This window comes from Schistocerca cancellata, chromosome 2, assembly GCF_023864275.1.
Source record: "Schistocerca cancellata isolate TAMUIC-IGC-003103 chromosome 2, iqSchCanc2.1, whole genome shotgun sequence".
Lineage (NCBI taxonomy): Eukaryota > Metazoa > Arthropoda > Insecta > Orthoptera > Acrididae > Schistocerca > Schistocerca cancellata.
Genome location: NC_064627.1, coordinates 1,148,370,850 through 1,148,396,452, shown reverse-complemented (window position 1 = coordinate 1,148,396,452; position 25,603 = coordinate 1,148,370,850). Strand labels below are relative to the sequence as shown.

At 40.1% G+C, this 25,603-nt stretch overlaps 1 protein-coding gene across 1 annotated transcript in view; it reads left to right on the top strand.

The window, feature by feature from the left end:
* LOC126163184 (ATP-binding cassette sub-family C member 4-like) overlaps nt 1-25,603 on the top strand; it is a 293,006-nt gene that overhangs the window by 168,399 nt on the left and 99,004 nt on the right. The window contains exons 10-12 of the mRNA XM_049920135.1: nt 10,132-10,418; nt 15,396-15,579; nt 18,063-18,218. Of these exons, the coding sequence (XP_049776092.1) occupies nt 10,132-10,418; nt 15,396-15,579; nt 18,063-18,218 (627 nt within the window). The remainder of the gene's footprint in view (nt 1-10,131; nt 10,419-15,395; nt 15,580-18,062; nt 18,219-25,603) is intronic.

Genomic DNA, 25,603 nt, shown 5'->3' with positions numbered 1-25,603 from the left:
AGGGCTATGAGGAGTGAAGCCCCGAAAAGATTGGCCACTCGAATTAGATGAACGCGGAGAAGGAGCAGTGCTCGGCAGAGAAACACACTGTGGAGAATCGATACCCAAATGCATGGTGTGGGAAGATGGATGGCCGCTCGAAGCAGGAGTGGGAGAAATAGGGGCAGAATCAGGGAGGTTCACCTGAGGCTCAATGAAAGCTGGTTTCACTCGGTTGAGTCGTCTCTGAGAAACACGTACTCACAAGAGTCTAGTGTGTGCGGTACGTACACGCGCGGAGGTGGCAGCTGAATTTTGCTGCAGTGCAAGCGCACCCGCTCGGGAAGTGAAGGGAGTTCAGAGGGCCGTGGAAGTGGAGACGGAGTGACTAATTCTCCAGGCAAAACCAGAGGTCAGCCATACACAAACTCAGCTACGGAACCCTTGAGGTCTTCCTTGAAAGTCGCACGAAGGCCAAGAAGCACGAAGGGCAGTGCCTCTGTCCATACTGAGTCATGGCAACGCAGGGCAGACTTTAAGGTGCGATGCCATCGCTCGACAAGCCCATTGCTTTGGGGGTGGTATGCAGAAGTATGAGTTTTGACAATACCACACATTTTACATAAGTCAGAGAAAACTGAAGACTCGAATTGTTGCCCCTGGTCAGTGGTGAGGTAAACAGGTGAGCCAAATCTAGAGATCCGCGAATCTAAGAATACTCGACTTACTGTCTCAGAGGTAATGTTCGGAATAGGCACAGCCTCAGCCCACCGAGTCATCCTGTCAATAGCTGTGAACAAGTAACGGAAACCCTCGGAGGGGGGCAAAGGGCCTACGAGGTCGACATGAACATGGTGAAACCGGCCTGGTGGTTGGGCAAAACAGCCAAGGGGTGGGGAAGTGTGCCTGGAAACTTTGTTCTGTTGACACACCATGCATGCCCTTGCCCAAGACTGACAGTCACGGTGCGTGTCTCTCCAGACAAACCATTCAGCTACCAGACGGGTGGAAGCTTTGACACCGGGGTGTAGTTTGTCAAAGACCTGGCGTTGAAGGGGCTTAGGAATGAATGGCCACAACATACCAGTCGATTCATCACACCACACTAAGTCAGATATGCCAGGGAAAGTAGAGCGTACCGGTTGGAGGGAGGAGCTGTGGTCCGAAATTAACTGCATGGTATCGGGTTCTGCCGATTGCAACCGAGGTAGGTCCGTTAGGTCAATTAAGGTTGTGACAGCACCAACACGCGAGAGAAAATCGGCAACCACATTGTCCGCTTCTCGGATGTAGCGAATGTCATTTGTAAATTGCAAGATGTAATTGATGTGACGAAAGCGTCATGGGGGTGGATCAGCCGCAGGATTTTTTATGGCAGGAACCAACGGCTTGTTATCAGTGAGCACATAGAAATCTCGTCCCTCAACATCAGTTCTGAAGTGTCTTATGGCCTCGTAAACTGCAAGTAATTCTCTGTCGAATGCTGAGTATTTCTTCTGCGCGTTGTTGAGCTTTTTTGAGAAAAACTGCAGGGGGATCGTAACATCGTTGTATGTCTGACTCAGTACTGCGCCGATAGCATTGTCACTAGCGTCAGTAGTGATAAACATTGTGGCGTCCGCACGTGGGTGAGCGATAGTAACAGCGGAGGCCAACAGCTGTTCGAGTTCGTTAAATGCCTTGTCCATGTCTGGTGTCCGTGGTACCTGGCAGGTGCCAGAAGTTTGTGGGCCAGCGAGAGCATCTGTGAGAGGAGCCTGCACCACAGAAGCGGCTGGCAAATGTTTTCGGTAATAATTAACTGTTCCGATGAACCTGCGTAATTCCCTATAGGTCTGAGGGTGTAGCATCTTGACAACAGGCTTGATCTTGTCCTGCAGTGGTGTCAGACCGTCCGATGACACAACATAACTTCAGAATGTGACGGATGACTGGTGCAATTGAGTCTTTTTTTTTGTTCAGTTCAATACCAGCAGCCGCTAAAATATCTGTCACGACTTGAACACGCTCCTCGCTCTGTTCCAAAGTAGAAGCAAAAACCAATATATCGTACACGTATACGAAACAAAAGTCTAGATGGGATAAAGTTTGACTGATGAAACGCTGCCTCGTTTGGGGGGAATTTTTCAACCCAAACGGCATAAATTTGTATTGGAACACCCCAAAGGGAGTGGTTATGGCAGTCTTTTCAATATCCTCCGGAGCCATAGGAATCTGATGAAATGCGTGCTTACAGTCCAAAACAGAGAAGTACTTTGCACCTGTGAGCACATGATTGAAGTCTGCAATGTGTGGGACCGGATATTTATCAATGATGGTGCGGGCATTTAAATGCCTATAGTCTCCGACCATACGCCAAGTACCGTCTTTCTTTTGGTCAAACAGGATAGGACTAGCCCAGCAACCGGAAGAAGGTTCAATTATTCCCTTTGTAATAGATCATCCAATTGTTCTTTTGCAATTTTCATAAATTCTGGCTTGAGGTGGCGTGGGCGTTGCGATATGGGCGGCCCATCGGTTAGACGTAACCGATGAACTGTGCTGTTAGTGACTACTGCAATACATGGCGTGGCACGACAGTCAGATGTCCGTGAAGCGGAGCAGGCAGTGGCGGACGGGCCAAGCTGTGGCACTGAGGGCACGGAAGTACAGGTGTGCCACCCGCTCGTAGGCTGCGTAAAGGCCACACACGTGTTAACATGGGCGAGGTTGGTACACTGGTTCTTGGTAGCGGGCCGTGCCGCTCCGTGCGCTGTAGGCACGAGTGGGCGTGGCCGGACAGCAGATGGCCGTAGTTCATTGCCACGAGCTTGGCAAGTTAATTGTCCATTCGGAACGCAAGGAGCATGAGCACTCGGGCATACCCTATCATTACAAAAGGGGGTGCTGACACAGTTTACAGAGTTCACAACATTGTCGTTAATGTGCGCGGGCATGGGAACACCAGATTGGCACGGACTGACCTTGTCTGTAGCCGACGAGTCGTCTGCTTGTAGTGCTGCGAGGCGTTGTTGTGTGGAGGCCAACTCGGTTTGTATGTCGCGGAGATGCAGCAGCATTTCCCAACGTTCCATCCACAACTTCGAAGACTTGGCGCACTCCACTAGCCACTTGTTTGTCCAAGATTGCAGCTCCAAGGATAGGTTTACACACTTCTTAGCACAGCACACATGTTTGGTGTTAGCCGAACTGTCACTCGGCGGAGCGAAAGGAACATGTTTGTTAGGGGGGGGGGGGGGGGTAAAACACTGTATTTTGCACAAAATCTAGTGACAAGTGATAGTGCTTGAGGAAATCAATTCCGAGAATAGGTTCTTCAATTGTTGACACTAGAAACGTCCACTCCAGCTTGCACTCGGGCGAAAGTTTCACTGTATACAAAGTGGAACCTGAACACTGTAGGGTAGACAAGTTCACTGCATGAAGTACTGTTTTGTGTGGTTGCACATTATTGGTTGCTAGGCGAACCGACAGCAAAGAGATGTCTGCACCAGTGTCTACCAGAAAACATACACCTGATCGTAAATCGCGAACATAGACTCGACCACACTTACTGTTGTTGTCCGAAACGGAGTGCAACGTGGGATGGTGCCCGTTGTTTACATCGCCTTCCTGCGGTTGGAGTTTGGGTAAGAACACGGTGACTGGCATTTGCGAGCTTGCTCCCCGAATCTTGCGTGGAAGAAACAGTAAGGTTGGGCGGGCCTGTGCTCCTGTGGGTAGTTGCTAGGTGACAGAGTATGTGCCCCAGAGTCTTCCACAGAGGCCGATGCACTGTCGTTGCAGGGAGTTGAAGGTGCAGGCAGGGCGGCTAGTTTAACGAACTTGTTATTAGCAGCACCAGACAAGAGCGTGGCATCAGAAAGTGTCTTAGTGTGGTCACGTCCAGAATGCAGTGCACGGAGCTCACGTTGCCTGACGGAGTATGCTCTGTCGGCGGCACGTAAACGATCATTTACTGGCCTATCTTCATACGCAGAGATTGCAGTCTGGACAGGCAAAGGCAGCTTTTCAGTCCAGATTTCTGTGAGCATGTCATCAGGCATAACTTGCTCATCGACGAGAAGACAGATGCACTGCCACAGCTGGGACGGAGACCTGTAGCCGAGACGCTCTTCGTAGATGAGCTGTCGCACATTTTCTGTCCTGGTTTTAGAGACGCGCTCCAGTATCGTCTGTTTCGCCACAGCATACTTCCCTGCAAGGGGGGGGGGGGGGGGTGCTTTGACCAGATCGTAAATTAAATCGACGCGGTCGTGAAGATAGTTCATGAGGCAGGCGAAGTGTGCGTTGTCGTCCAAAGCACAGACATTGAATGTTTGCTGAACCAGGTTAAACCAGAACTCCGGGTGAGCGGGTTTGAAGTCTGGTAATTTCGGCAGATTCGGCTCTGCAGTCACTGCGGAGGTGCGCCTATTACTTCGGACGGGAGTAGAGCATGCAGAAGATTGCGAGTCCGAATTATTGGCGTCCCGTAATGCGGGAATTGCGAAATTCACTTGACGCCGGGGGGTTGGCTGAGAAGCGACGGACGCTCGAACGGTGTGAGGATTGTAGTCAAAATGTGCATTCTCATTGACGTGGTAGCTTGGAGAGAAGCCACAAGTGCTTAAGTACGCCGGTGAATGTCCGTTATGCACACAGTATTCACTCAACCATGAGTGGTGGGGCTGGTTGTAGATGTCGGAGTAATTACTGTCCAGCACAGAATTGTTGACTTGATTAGAAGCAACACAAGGATCCCACACACGTCCACTAGGATGCACACTCGGTGTGATATTTGCTGTTTGGCGAGCATTGAACACCTGTTGACTAGCCGGCGTGGAAGGATACACACGTGGCGGGAACTGGTTCGAGTTTGAATTTACTACTGGATTTTCCAAAGTAGCAAAACCTCACTCAACGCCACGAACTGTATTGAATTGTGCGTTTGACACAGGAGTAGGAATGTTCCGACCAACACTCTGTGGAGAACACGTGGGAAGGTCTAGGCTAACAAAGCCAGAGTCCACGACTGTTGCCGGTTGGAAGAAACTGGCGGCACTAGATGAATTCCACTGCATGTTCTGGCTGAAGGATTCCGAAGATTCTTGCGGCATGTCCACTATGACGGCAGGAGTGCTGGAGAGATGTTGCTGAAATCCGGGCGGCAGTGAGTGCTGAAAGGCCATTGTCTGGAGCTGAACAAAGGCCCTCGCGATCGCGGAGAAACCCGACGCGGTAGGTGCGTAAATAACCTTCGGGCGGTAACTCGGATGCGTATTACACAAAAAACGGGATCATCAGTGAGGGAATATGGAATAGTTGTAGGTAAACAACTAGAATTCTCTCAGATACAGATTTATTCACACTTAGCTTCTACACAGATACAAGTCCGGAGGCTAACTGCTGTTAGCGTCCAACATCCTGCCCAAAGCCCTCTCCTCAAAGATAGCACACTTACGCACTGAAAAAATATCGATATTTAGGGCCGTCTATGCCACAACAGTATCTAGCAGTTTACTAAAACATTAAACTTTAATTATTCAGTTGTATTTTCCACTTGACATGACTTTTTTCATAAATGGTTTGTTTGTTTTAAATGCATGGAAAACTTCACAACAAGAAGATTCTGAATTAATTTTAACATTTAGCAAATGTTTAACAGAAGATGCTGAAAAAGTTTACACCTTCCTGCAGCCCAAATGTTCCACATAATTGTTATCAGCATTACAACAAACAATTTTTTCTTCAAGTTTTTATTTCTTATCAGGTGGAAAAGGATTCTGAGTCAAAATTTGAACTCCTTCACCTGACACTTCATTGAACTTTAAAAGTTTAACCTGAATTTGCTCTTCCAGACTGAAATATCTTACAGCAACGAGAAAAAGTTTTACTTCACTTCTGTTTGAGGTATCCATCATAACTATTACATAATTGATGTTTTCCAGAGAATGCAACACATTATCAAATACAAATGGCAAAATAATGTTTACAATAACTACCTCTGTTTTTATTCTGGCAGATGAAAATTTTGGGTAATATAACTTTTTAACAAGTTGGATGTGCAGTCTGATGTTTTGAAACTGAGGTTACATCTAGCAATGCGGCATGTAGATGTAGCCCCTTTAGCAGCACACTAGAACTGCAATGTTACTGCCATTACATACTTTCAAAATTTTTTTTCTGTTGCAGGTTAACATTAAACACACACTTCCTTTTGCCCATTGCTAAACAGCGAGACAAAAACTGAATGTTGTTGTTGCTGTTGTGGTCTTCAGTCCTGAGACTGGTTTGATGCAGCTCTCCATGCTACTCTATCCTGTGCAAGCTTCTTCATCTCCCAGTACTTATTGCAACCTACATCCTTCTGAATCTGCTTAGTGTATTCATCTCTTGGTCTCCCTCTACAATTTTTATCCTCCATGCTGCCCTCCAATGCTAAATTTGTGATCCCTTGATGCCTCAGAACATGTCCTACCAACCGGTCCCTTCTTCTTGCTAAGTTGTGCCACAAACTCCTCTTCTCTCCAATTCTATTCAATACCTCCTCATTAGTTATGTGATCTACCAATCTAATCTTCAGCATTCTTCTGTAGCACCACATTTTGAAAGCTTCTATTCTCTTCTTGTCCAAACTATTTATCGTGCACATTTCACTTCCATACATGGCTACACTCCATACAAATACTTTCAGAAACGACTTCCTGACACTTAAATCTATACTCGATTTTAACAAATTTCTCTTCTTCAGAAACACTTTCCTTGCCGTTGCCAGTCTACATTTTATATCCTCTCTACTTCGACCATCATCAGTTATTTTGTTCCCCAAATAGCAAAATTCCTTTACTACTTTAAGTGTCTCATTTCCTAACGTAATTCCCTCTGCATCACCCGACTTAATTTGACTACATTCCATTATCCTCGTTTTGCTTTTGTTGATGGTCATCTTATATCCTCCTTTCAAGACACTGTCAATTTCGTCAACTGTTCTTCCAAGTCCTTTGCTGCCTCTGACAGAATTACAATGTCATTGGCGAACCTCAAAGTTTTTATTTCTTCTCCGTGGATTTTAATACCTACTCCGAATTTTTCATTTGTTTCCTTTACTGCTTGCTCAATATACAGATTGAATAACATCGGGGAGAGGCTACAACCCTGTCTCACTCCCTTCCCAACCGCTGCTTCCCTTTTGTGCTCCTCGACTCTTATAGCTGCCATCTGGTTTCTGTACAAGTTGTAAATAGCCTTTTGCTCCCTATATGTTACCCCTGCCACATTTAGAATTTGAAAGAGAGTATTCCAGTCAACATTGTCAAATCTTTCTTTAAGTCTACAAATTCTAGAAACGTAGGTTTGCGTTTCCTTAATCTTTCTTTTAAGATAAGTTGCAAGGTCAGTATTGCCTCACATGTTCCAACATTTCTACGGAATCCAAACTGATCTTCCCCAAGGTTGTCTTCTACCAGTTTTTCCATTCATCTGTAAAGAATTTGTGTTATTATTTTGCAGCCGTGGCTTATTAAACTCATAGTTCGATAATTTTCACATCTGTCAACACGCCTGCTTTCTTTGTGATTGGAGTTATCATATTCGTCTTGAAGTCTGAGGGTATTTCGCCTGTCTCATACATCTTGCTCAACAGATGGTAGAGTATTGTTAGGCCTGGCTCTCCTAAGGCCGTCAGTAGTTCTAATGGAATGTTGTCTACTCCGGGGGCTTTGTTTCGATTTAGGTCTTTCAGTGCTCTGTCAAACTCTTCACGCAGTATCATATCTCCCATTTGATCTTCATCTACATCCTCTTCCATTTCCATAATATTGTCCTCAAGTATATTGCCCTTGTATAGGCCCTCTATATACTCCTTCCACCTTTCTGCTTTCCCTTCTTTGCTTAGAAGTGGGTGTCCATCTGAGCTCTTGATATTCATACAAGTGGCTCTCTTTCCTCTAAAGGTCTCTTTAATTTTCCTGTAGGCAGTATCTATCTTACCCCTAGTGAGATATGCCTCTACACCCTTACATCCTTACATTTGTCCTCCAGCCATCCCTGCTTAGCCATTTTGCACTTCCTGTCAATCTCATTTTTGAGACGTTTGTATTCCTTTTTGCCTGCTTCATTTACTGCATTTTTATATTTTCTCCTTTCATCAATTAAATTCAATATTTCTTCTGTTACCCAAGGACTTCTACTAGCCCTCGTCTTTTTACCTATTTGATCCTCTGCTGTCTTCACTACTTCATCCCTCAGAGCTACCCATTCTTCTTCTACTGTATTTCTTTCCCCCATTCCTGTCAACTGTTCCCTTATGCTCTCCCTGAAACTCTGTACAAGCTTTGGTTTAGTCAGTTTATCCACGTCCCATCTCCTTAAATCCCACCTTTTTGCAGTTTCTTCAGTTTTAATCTACAGTTCATAACCAATAGATTGTGGTCAGAGTAGTCCACATCTGCCCCTGGAAATGTCTTACAATTTAAAACCTGGTTCCTAAATCTCTGTCTTACCATTATATAATGTATCTGATACCTTCTAGTATCTCCAAGATTCTTCCATGTATACAACCTTCTTTTATGATTCTTGAACCAAGTGTTAGCTATGATTAAGTTATGCTCTGTGCAAAATTCTACCAGACAGCTTCCTCTTTCATTTTTTACCCCCAATCCATATTCACTTACTATGTTTACCTCTCTCCCTTTTCCTACTCTCAAATAGAGATTAACTTATCTACATGTTTTTCATCATTTTATTTCACACACAAAAACAATATAAACACATTACTTTTTTTGTGTTACCAAATTACATTGTGGCAGAACTGGTAGAAATGCCTCCCTTCAACATCAACACTTGTTCCAAGGTGAAAAGAGAGATAGACAGCCATAAGAGAATGTTTAAAAACAAAATATTGAACATAATGTATCTAATATATAAAAATTTAAAAAAAGAACTCACCTGTCATAAAATTTTCAAACCTTCGACATTTTTGGTGCCCTGGACATTACCCTGCACAGAACTAAAAGAACTATAACTATCCAAGCTAATCCCAGATGTATGGTAGCCACACTTTTACGCAACGTGTTCCCGGTTCTGTTACCAACATACTGAAAAAAAAGTGCAAATTAAGAATGAAAACAGGGAACATTTATTTATTTATTTATTTTATTTTATTTATTTTTTTTTTTTTAAAGTAAGACAGTTGAAGACAACAGATGGAAAGAGTAAAACTGCCTGAAGCACTTTTGGGAAATTGAAAAGTTTTCAAAAGTAATCTGCCTGAAATGGAAAGTTTAAGTCAGTGTGAATTATAAGTTTTGACATGTGGTGAGTAATTGAGAGAGGCAAGTTGAGAATTTACTTATTACAAAGACAGGAAACCAAATAAATGAATCAGAGAACAGACTAGAGTGGAGATGTAATTATGAGTCCTATGAAAACTAAAATGGAGAAGCACAATTCCTTCTATTAATTCGGTTAAGAACAGTTGTTGGGATTGCTCATGGGTCATAATGCTGGCTGAAAATGAGAAAAAGTGATTTGTGATATTTACTGTACAATAATGCGAGATGAAGACTTAAAAAAAGAAAACATCAGATTCAGGCACTTCTGAAGATCATATTAAGTAGATAAAGGGAAGAAGAAGTATGTTAAAGCAGCATGGTGAGGAGTTATTTTTTTTACATCAAGATCAATAACAATAAATGGATACGTTATGAGATAATGTCATTCTGCCTGCTACAGAGATCTGCTTGTGCAGAAAATCTCATTCCCCAGTATAAGGCTCTCGACAAGCTGCTGTCATCTGTCTGATAACACCACCTTCATGTATGCACATCTGCCCCTACTTGGACAGTGGCCTTTGCCACTTGTCAGCAGTCACCGAAAACAAACAAGACATCTGGCACTTGTCTTAATGGAATGTTGTGGGTTTTACCTAACATAATTCAGAGAGAACCCAATAACTATGTATTTATTCGACTCTTTAAAATATTTCTCACTTAGTTACAGACTTCTGCTATATGAGTGCAGAGGAATTATTATCCAATACATTTTAGGTTATCATTTTGCGTTTCTTTTTTGTATAACAGACGACATCATACCTGCTTCACAAGACCAATATTTATATTATGTTTAAAGTGCTGGAATACAAATTGTGTAACAGTTCTTTCTCCTATTTAGAGTTCTCTGCTTCATGTCCTTCTTGGAGAATTGCCACTTAGTGGAGGCACTGTGGCAGTTGGTGGAGATGTATCTTATGCATCGCAAGATCCGTGGCTCTTTGTAGGCACAGTGAGACAGAATATACTCTTTGGACAAGAATATGAGCCTAAAAGGTACCGGGAAGTTGTTCGAGCATGTGCACTTACAAGAGACTTTGAGCTATTTCCACAAGGAGACAAAACAATTGTTGGAGAACGTGGTGTGTCACTAAGTGGTGGACAAAGAGCACGCATTAACCTAGCAAGGTTAGTTTGAAACTGTGGCTTATGTTTCATATAAACAAATCTTTCTGATATATTTAAAACATGACTTTTGTTATTAATGTTTATTTATAATATATTATAATATAATTATAAATAACCTTTGATACAAGTGATGAAATTAATACAGATTGCCAGTTCTGATGTTGAATCTGAAAGTTGCAACAGGTACAGTAATGAACACAGTAATCCCTGTGACCATTCAGGAACTACTGATGCTAGTAGTTATAATTTTGGGTTCCAGAATAGGTACTAGCTAAAGTCATACCAAAAATATAAATATAAAGTGGTATAAGTGGCCATCATAAAGCGGTTACGGCATCGATGATTTCAGCCGTAAATAGGAATATTAAAAAGGGTAGGAAGATTTTTCTGTTTAGAAAAAGTGACAAAAAGCAGATTTCAGAGTCCCTGACGGCTCAACACAAAAGTTTTGTCTCAAGTACAGATAGTGTTGAGGATCAGTGGACAAAGTTCAAAACCATCGTACATAATGCGTTAGATGAGTATGTGCCAAGCAAGATCATAAGAGATGGAAAAGAGCCACCGTGGTACAACAACCGAGTTAGAAAACTGCTGCGGAAGCAAAGGGTACTTCACAGCAATCATAAACATAGCCAAAGCCTTGCAGACAAACAAAAATTATGCGAAGCGAAATGTAGTGTGAGGAGGGCTATGCGAGAGGCGTTCAATGAATTTGAAAGTAAAGTTCTAAGTACTGACTTGGCAGAAAATCCTCAGAAATTTTGGTCTTATGTCAAAGCGGTAGGTGGATCAAAACAAAATGTCCAGACACTCTGTGACCAAAATGGTACTGAAACAGAGGATGACGGACTAAAGGCCGAAATACTAAATGTCTTTTTCCAAAGTTGTTTCACAGAGGAAGATTGCACTGTAGTTCCTTCTCTAGATTGTTGCACAGATGACAAAATGGTAGATATTGAAATAGACGACAGAGGGATAGAGAAACAATTAAAATCGCTCAAAAGAGGAAAGGCCTCTGGATCTGATGGGATACCAGTTCAATTTTACACAGAGTACGCGAAGGAACTTGCCCCCCTTCTTGCAGCGGTGTACCGTAGGTCTCTAGAAGAGCGTAGTGTTCCAAAGGATTGGAAAAGGGCACAGGTCATCCCCGTTTTCAAGAAGGGACGTCGAACAGATGTACAGAACTATAGACCTATATCTCTAACGTCGATCAGTTGTAGAATTTTGGAACACGTATTGTGTTCGAGTATAATGACTTTTCTGGAGACTAGAAATCTACTCTGTAGGAATCAGCATGGGTTTCGAAAAAGACAGTCATGTGAAACCCAGCTTGCGCTATTCGTCCACGAGACTCAGAGGGCCATAGACACGGGTTCCCAGGTAGACGCCGTGTTTCTTGACTTCCGCAAGGCGTTCGATACAGTTCCCCACAGTTGTTTAATGAACAAAGTAAGAGCATATGGACTATCAGACCAATTGTGTGATTGGATTGAGGAGTTCCTAGATAACAGGACGCAGCATGTCATTCTCAATGGAGAGAAGTCCTCCGAAGTAAGAGTGATTTCAGGTGTGCCGCAGGGGAGTGTCATAGGACCGTTGCTATTCACAATATACATAAATGACCTGGTGGATGACATCGGAAGTTCACTGAGGCTTTTTGCAGATGATGCTGTGGTGTATCGAGAGGTTGTAACAATGGAAAATTGTACTGAAATGCAGGAGGATCTGCAACGAATTGACGCATGGTGCAGGGAATGGCAATTGAATCTCAATGTAGACAAGTGTAATGTGCTGCGAATACACAGAAAGATATATTCTTTATCATTTAGCTACAAAATAGCAGGTCAGCAACTGGAAGCAGTTAATACCATAAATTATCTGGGAGTACGCATTAGGAGTGATTTAAAATGGAATGATCATATAATGTTGAGCGTCGGTAAAGCAGATGCCAGACTGAGACTCATTGGAAGAATCCTAAGGAAATGCAATCCGAAAACAAAGGAAGTAGGTTACAGTACGCTTGTTTGCCCACTGCTTGAATACGGCTCAGCAGTGTGGGATCCGTACCAGATAGGGTTGATAGAAGATATAGAGAAGATCCAACGGAGAGCAGCGCACTTCGTTACAGGATCATTCAGTAATCACGAAAGCGTTACGGAGATGATAGATAAACTCCAGTGGAAGACTCTGCAGGAGAGACGCTCAGTAGCTCGGTACGGGCTTTTGTCAAAGTTTCGAGAACATACCTTCACCGAAGAGTCAAGTAGTATATTGCTCCCTCCTACGTATATCTCGCGAAGAGACCATGAGGATAAAATCAGAGAGATTAGAGCCCACACAGAGGTATACCGACAATCCTTCTTTCCACGAACAATACGAGACTGGAATAGAAGGGAGAACCGATAGAGGTACTTAAGGTACCCTCCGCCACACACCGTCAGGTGGCTTGCGGAGTATGGGTGTAGATGTAGAATAATGAGTATTGAGTTCTGGGAGTCACAAGTTACATTTCCAAGAGCAAGAAATGTGTAGAAAGAAGGTAAGGCATAGATCATGACATGTGGAAAATAAAGGAATATTATTCTTTGTTAAGTACACTACAATGTAATACTTCTTCCTCCCAAGCCACCAGAAAATACTGTGACAACCTCAACGTTCCTCAAAAACATGCTCATATTACATTATAATTCATGTAATAAGAATCTATGCTAAATGAAGTATTATATATTAGAAAACCTATTTTTAAAGGTATCTCATTCATGATGCTTGAGAGTGACAGATAAGGGAACACAATTTATGTTAAAATTAATATGCATTCTTGAATGGAAATACCCGCTTTTAGCTACCACAGAAATAATCCCAGTATGTCTCTTTAAGCATGGAATAACAATAAGGAAAGGATAGATTGTTACTGACCACATAGACTAGGCACTGAGTTGCAGATGGGCGCAATGAAAAAGACTGCTAAAATATTAAAGTTTTTGAATAAGTCCTTCTACTGTAGTAGGAAACACACACACACATTCACACAAGCACAAATTTCACACACGTGAGCACAGTCTCAGGGCACTGGTGCTTAGAAGAAAATTCCAAATAGAATCTTACAAGACTTCCATCAGGCCCTAGTGCTGTGTTCAATTTTAGGAACTTCATATGTTTCTCCACATCACTTACTCTTAATACGTACATCCCTCATCTTTTCAGTGGTGTGGTAATCAAACTGAGGCAGTATTCCTTGATGTTCCTTTTGAAATAACATTGGAATATGGAGATCAGCATCTCTTCTTGTTGTTTGATACCCTCATTTTCAGTTCCTGTGTCATCTTTGGGCGGGTAGACATTTACACGGATGTCACTGACAGCATTTACACAAGACCAACATTTCCTTGGGTTTTACGAAACATCTTTGGATAAAATTCTGTTATGGTAGTTATTGAAGTCTTCATGTATTATACACCCAAAATGAGTTCAGTTGTTTCCATCTATTATATGCCTAAGTTTAGTTTTACAATAATTATACAGTACTCTCTGTTTCTTTAGAAATTTCTTTACAAAGACTGGAGAGCCCTTCCCACCATGAACAGTTATACTAGGTACATAACCCTCCAGTATTTAGTCAACTATACTTCTAAACTTCAGCAACATTTCCTCTACATGCTTCGACCCAGGCTTAAATGTTTCAAGTTACTTCTTGAGATATGACCTGAACCAAATGGAACAACACTGGGATGAGTTAGAGGTGTGACTTCACTCCATACCCCAGTGTCTAACATCACTACCTTCTCTGGTTTTGGCTCTTGAGGAAGAATAGGCTGCCATTTCTCCACAGGTATTCAGACACCTCATTGTAAGCATCCCCAGCAGTGTTGAAGTTACCTTAAAGAGGAAGGGTGGACACCCTCCATGTTAATGTCCACTAATAGGTGTCCAAATTCTTTTGGTCAGATAGTATGTATTAGAGCTTATTTTTGAGCAATTTTTTCAGTGTGTGATTCCCTTGTCACTTATCAGTCTATCACACTGCCTAACAATTTGTAGCTATGTATTAACTTCAGAAATGAGTCATCTATCCTGAGATTAATTTCTTCAGCTGGAGCTGTTTTATTAGTACTGATCCATCTTACTGCCATTTGCAAACACGTTGTTCCAGCTTAACTTCTTATCCGGTTTTCCTGCATGCTGTGTAATTAATTTTTTCTCCTAGTTCTTCCACTGTTCTGCAATTTGCTACAATCAGTGTAATGTAAATACCTTAGCTCATCTTATTTCCTAAGTTCTTGAGCACTTTGGAATTATTTGGAAAACTTTAAGACCTCTTTCGAGAATCAGTGATGAGTAGACAACATCGATTTCACATTTTTTTTTGTGGACTTCCTTGCACTGCCATGCCAGTAGATGTAGAGGTTTTTCCTACAGTTAATGCTTTTCTGTGAGTTTGTGTGTCTGTGACTGATGGTTTCTGTTTCTTCTGTGCAGCTGTGTTTCTCATAACTAGAACCATGGAAAATTTTTCCGTGTACTCCTTGATTATTTTAGTTTCCTCCTCAAGGATTCTGCTTTCCTTTGCCAGATGAAATCCAGAGTTTTTTTGGTATTTGTGTGTACCTTTTTTATTTGATTGTAGTTCCAATTTATTTATCATTTTCCTTTAGATTTGACAATATTGAGGTTTATGAAGTTGCACCAAGTTGCTGTAATCCTTTCTTGATGAATGCTCATGTAGCTAATATTTTAGATCACTCCATTGAACCCCATGTTTCCATCAAATCAATTTTCCTGACATTCGGACATCTCACAGAACAATCAAGAAAAGAATTAATGGACTTAATCTAGTCACAAGAAGTCTTTTCCATGTTCCCTAGATATTGGAGCAACCCTTTTATTTTGTATATGTTTATTAGAAAAAGATAAAGTCATTAATATATGGAACCTCCAGTACAATATATTTTTCTACATGTTTGTTTTGTGTTTCAGGGCTGTGTACCGTAAAGCTGATATTTACCTCTTGGATGACCCTTTATCAGCTGTTGATACACATGTTGGAAAGCAACTTTTTGAGGAATGCATAAGTTCATATTTGTGTACAAAGACAAGAGTTTTAGTTACTCATCAGTTGCAGTACTTGAAGGAAGCTGACATCATTGTTATTCTTAATAATGTAAGATTGTTTCTGCTGATTAACATACTATCAGTTTAAGACCTTAAGTTGCCCTCGTCAACAGGTAAACTAGTAATGTGTGTACACTAACATCCATAATCCTCTGTAATTAGTAGATGAGTCATGCCACATTTTCTGAAAGGCTAAACCATTCAGTAGTAACACTTATAAAATTACAGATAGGACACTGACATCTAATTACATACCCAGCTCCCTCCTAGCTGTGTTGTCAAATTTTTTTTGAGAGTATAGAATACAACAGAATATGGAACTGCCTTTCTGACATTAACCTTTTAATGACAGCTCAGTTTTACTTTCATAAGGGCTCACCTACAGAGAAAGCAATATATGATGTCAAAAGCTTATTTCTGGTAGAACTAAACAAGAAAAAAAATGCTATGGGCATTTTCTCTAATCCTGTCTAGGACTGATTTTGTGGATTTTATAATTTTATTAGGGAAATTAATTGGTATTGTCTTAAGGGATTCTTGTTGTATGCATGGAACCATATCTAAAAGAAAAAAAAAAGTCAGTGGTGAAACATTAGATGTGATGTCCCTCAAAGTTTGGAGCTTGGTCTTTTCCTCTTCTTGACCTACATAAACAATTTGTCTGGTTCATTGGAGGACTTTTCAAAAAATGTGATGTCTGATGATTAGAGTTGTATAATGAAAAATTGCCCAGATACATCTTGCCACCCACAGAGATTAATGGGATAGGTCAAAATTAATTCACATTGGGTAAGGCTCTGTTTGTGAGGTTCTTATGTTTCCAGATGCACAATAAAATGAGGTAGCAACAGCAAATGGATAAGTTAATGAATTTCAAGTTGCCACCTCTCGTACATCGCCTGTCATTCATCAACATCTTTGCCTCTGTACTTCCGCCTCGACTGACATCTGTGCCCAAACTCTTTGCATTTACGTATGTGTGCCTGTGTCTGTATATGTGTGGATGGATATGTGTGTGTGTGTGTGTGTGTGTGTGTGTGTGTGTGTGTGTGTGTGTGAGTGTATACCTGTCCTTTTTTCCCCCTAAGGTAAGTCTTTCCGCTCCCGGGATTGGAATGACTCCTTACCCTCTCCCTTAAAACCCACATCCTCTCGTCTTTCCCTCTCCTTCCCTCTTTCCTGATGAAGCAACTGTGGGTTGCGAAAGCTTGAAATTTGTGTGTGTGTTTGTGTGTTTTTTATTGTGTCTATCTACCAGCGCTTTCTCGTTTGGTAAGTTACAGCATCTTTTTATATATATATATATATATATATATATATATATATATATATATATATATATATATATATATATATATATCTAAAAACAAAGATGATGTGACTTACCAAATGAAAGTGCTGGCAGGTCGACAGACACACAAACGAACACAAACATACACACAAAATTCAAGCTTTCGCAACAAACTGTTGCCTCATCAGGAAAGAGGGAAGGAGAGGGAAAGACGAAAGGATGTGGGTTTTAAGGGAGAGGGTAAGGAGTCATTCCAGTCCCGGGAGCGGAAAGACTTACCTTAGGGGGAAAAAAGGACGGGTACACACTCGCACACGTGTGTGTGTGCGAGTGTGTACCCGTCCTTTTTTCCCCCTAAGGTAAGTCTTTCCGCTCCCGGGACTGGAATGACTCCTTACCCTCTCCCTTAAAACCCACATCCTTTCGTCTTTCCCTCTCCTTCCCTCTTTCCTGATGAGGCAACAGTTTGTTGCGAAAGCTTGAATTTTGTGTGTATGTTTGTGTTCGTTTGTGTGTCTGTCGACCTGCCAGCACTTTCATTTGGTAAGTCACATCATCTTTGTTTTTAGATATATTTTTCCTTCGTGGAATGTTTCCTTCTATTATAACCATATATATATATATATATATATATATATATATATATATATATATATATATATATATATATACGACCTGCCAGCGCTTTTGTTGGGTAAGTCTCATCATCTTTCTTTTTAAATATATATATATATATATATATATATATTGTGTCTGTATATGTGTGGATGGATATGTGTGTGTGTGCGAGTGTATACCCGTCCTTTTTTCCCCATAAGGTAAGTCTTTCCGCTCCCGGGACTGGAATGACTCCTTACCCTCTCCCTTAAAACCCACATCCTTTCGTCTTTCTCTCTCCTTCCCTCTTTCCTGATGAGGCAACAGTTTGTTGCGAAAGCTTGAATTTTGTGTGTATGTTTGTGTTCGTTTGTGTGTCTGTCGACCTGCCAGCACTTTCATTTGGTAAGTCACATCATCTTTGTTTTTAGGTATATTTTTCCTTCATGGAATGTTTCCTTCTATTATATATATATATATATATATATATATATATATATATATATATATATATATATATATATATATACAATTACATAATAAATAGAATAGAATATAAAAAACAATTTTAGAAGATACACTATTATATACAAATGCAAATATTACAAGATACAATATTAATGTACAAATGCAATACTCTCCAGGGCAAAATTGAAGCTCAAGGAACATTCAGTGAACTGGTGAACAATAAAACTGCATTTTCTGACATGCTGGCAAGCAACCAAGAAGATGTCGATACTAAAAAACAAGTCTCCAGAGATAAAAATATGAAACCACAAGTTTCAGTGGTATCTGTAGATGTAAGTACAGTACATGTTCCTTACTGAACTAATCAAACATGTTGTTGTCATTTTAATTTTTGAATGAAAAAAAGTTGTTGAAATATTATAGTGGAAGTCGTATTTCTGATAGGGTACAAAAAGTGACTGACTACTAAGGACTGGGAGTAGAAGCTTTAATTGTATCATTATGAGGGTTAAGGGAAACAACCAGGGTAGCCTCAAACTTCCAGTCCAGATGTTCTTTAATGCAGTTATTATTGCACATAAGCTGATCATATTGGTGGATTCCTTTATGGAAAACAAATATACATAGACTGTTCACCAAATGGCATTACAGATGGCGCCGTAAGGCAATGTCTACAATGGTTGATATTAGACTTGGATGGGTAATGAGTCATGCAAAGACAGCCTGACTGCTAATTAAAAATATTGACAGGAAATGTGAGGACTTCATTGTCATGTGATCAGCATGTGAACTGGTTGTGTTGATCCCATTTTTTTAGATTCAGAGGCACTCGGGCCTGGGATAAGAGTGCTCTGAGTATAGCTTTCTGAAAGTTTAGCTCTGTTGACATCCCTTGCCAAATTCTTCTGCTGATGTTGACAGACTATTCTGTCATGGATAGGGTTGTAGGAGGTCCTACTGTCATATGTGATTTGTTACTGTGTACTAGGTGAAAGAACATTGAGGGCAATGCTCTGATAGAGCTCAAACAGGTGTTTTATGCTATGGGGTGCACACAGCTACTTATATACACTTGTACTTTCCTAAATAAAGTTTAGTTGAATGGACAGTATTGTGGAAATTACACATCCAACTTCTTTTTCACATTTTAATTATGGAAAAATATTGCACATCTTAAGTTCACAAGTTAGGTAAATGGAGTTGGGAAAGTAGTTAAATAAGCTGAAATGGGATAAAGTAAAATTATAAAAAGTGCAACAGTAACAGACCCATCCCAAATTAAATCAGGACATGGGTTCGTTACAGTAGATAGAGAAATAATTCAGACAAAAAAAAATAAAATAAAAAAAAAATTAAAAAAAATACAGACATTGAAGAAATCTCAGACAATAAAGCAAGACTTGTTTTAATAATAATAATAATTTAAAAATAATGTATCTCTTGTTGTAGATCATGTGGTCTAGTTGGGCACAAATGTGAATAATAATAAAATATTTGCCATTGTAATAATTCAAGCTTATACATCGAAAAGATCACATTCTGATAAAGAAGGAGAAGACCAATATAGAGAATCATACAATTAATAAATGTAAGCAAATCATGCTACAAAATGACAACAGTATGGTGAAGTTAGACAATAATTAAATAATATAAATGTGACATAAAGTTATGAGGAGGCTGGTGACCATTATTATAATAATCAGTAATCATTCAGACTGAATGGGTGACAAAGGAAAAAGTCAGACATCAGGCAAGGAATGACTTTATTGCTCGTTGACGCATTTCAGAATTTATCCATCAAGTATCTACATAAAAATCAGATACAAAAAATTTTAGAAAACACATTGATGGAAAGCTATGGAACTGCACTTGATTGAAATCACTTAACACAAACTGTACTACACATACCCAAGTGTGATTGCTGTTTATATGGCATTTTAAGTTGTCTGGGAAATGAAATTTGCAATCTACAGAGACAGTTCTTCAGAGTGTGGACCAAGAAGACATTTTTGCCTCCATGTGGCATTACAAAATGTTTAGTGCCACTATGGCACATCAGCTGATGTACATTTATTATACTATGAGTCTGATGGCTGTGAACCAACCTATTGTAACTGATGTAAGAGAAATTTTCTTTATACTATTGGAAATGACAAAATTGTAGTGATTAAAGGGTACACAAAATATTTGTTTAAATTCAGGCATACATGGCACCATACACTGTAGAAAGCTATACACTGTAGAAAGCTACAATCACAACTGTTTGATATGACAAGAGACATAAATTCAAAAAATAAAATAGCAAAGCAAACATATGCCTGTAAGTTAAATATAGACAGTAAAAATAGTGCTTATTTCAAATACAAGAACCCTTTTCTGCTGATGAGCACAGCCTGTTTACTTAGAACAGACAGGAAATACTTTAGCACAAACTAAAGTCAGTCACGGGAGATAATACGTCATGACCATATAAAACTAAGAAATATTACTTGGTGTCATGCACCATCAAACATTAAAATTTTAGTGACTTGTGAGGCCCAACAATAGTTATAAACTCAAAGTATAAAGTATGTAGTGTAATCATACATCTGAAAACATAAAATATAAAACACAGATGGTAGAAATGGGGGGGGGGGGGGCATAGGAGATGCACTGTATGAAAATTAAACAGAAACAGAAGATTGCAACCAGCAGCACATAATGAGAGAAGCAATCTGGATGGTGGTGTAAGGAGGAGGCTGGAGTGGGAAGGGGTCTGGGATAACAGAGTAGGGGTGGGGACAGTAAAGTGCTGTTGGTAGATTAGATGGAGGGCGGGGAGGGGGGGTGGGACAGCTGATAAGGAGGGAAGTAAAAAGACTGTGGGTTCATTGGTGGAATAGAGGGCTGTGCAGTGCTGGGTTGGGAACAGGGGAAGGGGTAGGTGGGTGTAGGACAATGACTAATGAAGGTTGATGCAAGGAGGATATATTGCGGGGAGATTTCCCATCTGCACAGTTCAAAAAAGCTGGTCTTGGTGTTACCATACCCCACCCCCTACCCTGCTATCCCTTACCATCCCTGTCCCAGCCTCCTCCTTACCCACACTACCCAGAGTGCTTCTCCCATCATGCGTTGCTGTTCACAATATGACCTTGGAAACCAGAGACTGTGAGTGTGTTTGTGTGACGCATTTTCGTGAGTGCATGAGTGTAGGTTGCCTAATTCAGATAAAGGCTTTTCTGGCCTAAATCTTACATGTTCGACCTCTTTTTGTTGTGCCTATCTGCAATTCAACATCTCTGTTATATGGTGAGTAGTAATCTATCCTTTTCATAATATTTTCACTATTTGTTTAAAGAAAATATGTTTTTCTGTCAATTCAAATAAGTTTGTTCACAGCCATCAGACACATGGTATAATAAATGTACGTCAGTCGATGCACCTTGGTGCACTGTACATTTTGTAGTGCCACCTGGTGGCAAAAATGTCTTCTTGCACTTTGCAGAACAACAAGTATTTAAGAAGAAATTAAAAGAATTTCTGAATGACAACTCCTTCTACTCCATAGAGGAATTTTTAGATATAAATTAAAAAAAAATAATAAAAAATAAAAAATAAAAAAATAAAAATAAAAAACACAAAAACGAAAAAGTTGTTACATTAACTTAAGTATGTTGTTAAATTAACTTAATTATGTCATGTATTGGAAAATTTGACTCGTTCCACATCATTATGAAATATCATATTCATGATCCATGGAACTAGTATTAATCTAATCTAATCTAATCTAATCTGTCTGCTGTCTGCAAGTGTTCATACACCCTTACAACTTGAAACACCATACCTACATGCAGCAATTGCCCCTGGGTGGATGTAGTACACTTTGTGCCAAGCGATTTCAGTCAAGTGGAGTTCTATAGTTGTCCATTACTGTGTTTATAAATTTTTTTGTATTATTTGATTTTTTGTAGATATCTGATGGTGTATATATTCTGAAATGCATCATATGAGTAATAAAGTCGTTCCTTGCCTGATGTCTGAATTTTGCCTTTTTGATCCAGTCAGCCTGAATGCAGAACTGATGATTATTAAAATAATTAAATAATTAACCTTCAGTGGAAAATTTTGGGTATACTACTAGAAATAACTATAGAATTTGCCTAAGTGTAATGTTTTTCTTGAATATATTATTTTGAGAGAAAATGTGTATAACAAGATTTGAAGCAACCAAGTTGCATTAAAACTCAAACAAGAAGTAAGTTATTGGAATTTTAAATCTCTTAATCTATAGATAGGTTACAGATCTTGAAAAGATAAATGGATAGACTGAAGGTAGATACACTATGTGAACAAAAGTATGCGGACTCCTCCAAAAACATAGGATTTTCTTATTAGGAGCATTGTGCTGCCACCTACTGCCAGATGCTCCATATCAGCAACCTCAGTAGTCATTAGAAATCCTGAGAGAGCAGAATTGGGCACTCCACGGAACTCAATGGACTTCTAACGTGTTTAGGTGATTGGGTGACATTTGTGTCATACATCTGTAGGCGAGATTTCCACACTCCTAAACATCCCTAGGTCCACTGTTTCTGATGTGATAGTGAAGTGGAAATGTGAAGGGACACGTACAGCACAAAAGTGTACGGGTCGACCTCATCTACTGACTAACAGAACCGCAGGCAGTTGAAGAGGGTCGTAATGTGTAATAGGGAGACATCTATCCAGACCATCATACAGGCATTCCAAACTGCATCAAGATCCACTGCAAGTACTATGACAGTTAGGCGGGAGGTGAGAAAACTTGGATTTCATGGTCGAGCAGCTACTCATAAGCCACACATCACGCCGGTAAATGTCAAACGACATCTTGCTTGGTGTAAGGAGTGTAAACATTGGATGATTGACAGTGGAAAAACGTTGTGTGGAGCAATGAATCATGGTAACAATGTGGTGATCCATTGGCAAGGTGTGCCCGATGAATGTCATCTGCCAGTGTGTGTAGGGCCAACGGTAAAATATGGATGTGGTGGTGTTATGGTGTGGTCGTGTTTTTCATGCAGGGGGCATGCACCCCTTGTTGTTTTGTGTGGCACTATCATAGCACAGGCCTACATTGGGGTTTTAAGCACCTTCTTGCTTCGCACTGTTGAAGAGCAAATCGGGGATGATGATCACATCTTTCAACACGATCGAACACCTGTTCCTGAATCACGGCCTGTGGTGGAGTGGTTACATGACAATAACATCACTGTAATGGGCTGGCCTGCACAGAGCCCTGACCTGAATCCTATAGAACGCTTTTGGGATGTTTTGGAATGCCTACTTCGTTCCAGGCCTCACCGACTGATATCGATAGCTCTCCTCATTGCAGCACTCTGTGAAGAATGGGCTGTCATTCCCCAAGAAACCTTCCAGCACCTGATTGAATGCATGCATGTGAGAGTAGAAGCTGTACTCAAGGCTAAGGGTGGGCCAACACCATACTGAATTCCAGCATTACCAATGGAGTGCGCCAAGAACTTGTAAGTTATTTTCAGCCAGGTGTCTGGATACTTTTGACCATATAGTGTATATTGGAATTTAGTGATGGGCAGACAGAAGATCGTTTCTGTTTAGGTTAATACATAGTTATCAGTACAAAATCAAATTGAGTTCATGTTGGAGTGGTTGCAATAATGAACAAGAAAACGGAAGTGTTGGTGAACTAGTATAACCTGCATGGTGAATAAATCGTCAAGCCATGACCCACCACAGTAGTATGAGTGTGCACACTATCAGGCCAAAAGTATCCAGAAAACCCTATGTAGTGCAGAATTGACCACAAGTTGTCATGAGAGATGAACCCACCAGTATGAAAGTAGCTGGGGAGTATTATGTTGTCAGTAGAGAAGCAGTAACAGCAGAATTTGAGAATGGGCCAGCCAGGAGAGCTCAGCGACTTTGAACGTCGCCTGAGTAACAAACGCATCGGGGACATTTCAACACTCGTAAAGCTGACCAAGTGGACAGATGATGATGAGACTGTGAAGCAGAAATGCAGAGGAACAACTACCAAGGCCAGGCAGACCTCATATACTGATGGACAGCGACTATCAAGACTTTAACTTTACTCTTGGAATGTTGCATGCAGACTGACTAACATAGTATTTTTCGTTGCCAGTTGGGTTTCACAGTTTTGATAAGTTGTAGAAGTGACATTATGTAACACCAGAAGCTGCTGTTTAATTTATTCCTTATGTGTGTCTGATTTCACTCAAATGCCATTGTCAAGCAACCATCGTACACAGGTCGTGGATACAGGAAAATTTCAGGTGAAAAGGATATTTGAAAACTGTAGTAAAAACACAAGCAAAAATATTTACAGATTTTTTTTGACATATATAAAATGCATTTTAATTGTTTCAATAAATATTACGGTAGACAAGTGGGTAGAGAAATATGTACACAATACAAAGAATGTTGTAATACTGAGAAAGCAATCTATTGACATTTGCTGCATGCATTTGAGATATGAAAAGCATATAGTAAATAAAATTGAAAATTATTTTATGTAAAGCAGACAAAGGGAGATATTTAGATCTCAAACTCCATTGTAAATGAACAGCATGAACCAAAACACAAAAATATATTGAAAAATTTTGTGATATCTTGTTACAAAGTTAATACCAGTCATGTGGGCTAATTGACTGATACTAGGACAGTGGCATATAATTAGTTAGTTTGTTACATGTTCCATAGATCATTTGAACATTGGTTCTTCTGTAGAAATGATGCGGCTCAAGACAATTTACAAGATACGTATACATGATTAGTGTTAACATTAATGAACACATTATTTTTAGTCCTACTCTCGTAACTACGGCTGAGAACAACTTTCATTTTTTTGTATTTTGGCTGCATTTTCCAAATATGCTTTTCACTTCCTTGTTTTCATGAAGTGCACAATGGTCTTTGATTGAAACCACGTGCACAATACAGATTAAATTAAACAGCAGTTTATGGTGTTACATAAAGCCATTTTCACAACAAAAGTAGTGTCTGCACACAATGAAAGTGTATCCAAGACTGACTGAATACAAGGCAGTGAATGTGACACTGGGACTGATTGCAGCTTCATCCACAGCACATATTTCAAGGTGCACATAAGACTGTTTTTACAAAATGATAAAGTATGGAGTTATTACATTTTCAGTAGTAACTTAAAAGACAGGAATATTAGTCAATGTATACAAAAGTTTACATTAGACAGTTATTCCATTTTGTTTAACGACAAGTTGGATATTCTTCATATTGCGTAAAAAATAGATTCTATGGTATGTAATGAAATTTCGAGTGTGCTTGTTCATCCATGGGATATAGAAAAGCGTGCCAAGAATTTTCTGGAAACTCATGTTTTCTACATGAATTATTTTATTAACTAATGTGATGATCCATTAAAATTATGTATTTCTCGGAATAGAAAAATTTGTGCTACAGTACTTTGACACTGGATTTTCAGAAAGGATTATATTGTAAGATTTGAACATTCCAGAAATCAACGGTTTAGTTACATAGTTTTTAGAAAAGCTAAGATGTTCTTTAGAATGAAGAAAATGAGATTTTTCAATAAGGGCTTGTGTAATCCTTGCCATTCAGAACTGCTTTTATACTAGATTGCAAAGGTGGGCCAACAAGCTATAAGCATATGACCATAACGTTTGGGTTCATCTGCGTATGCCTGAGAGCTTTCTAA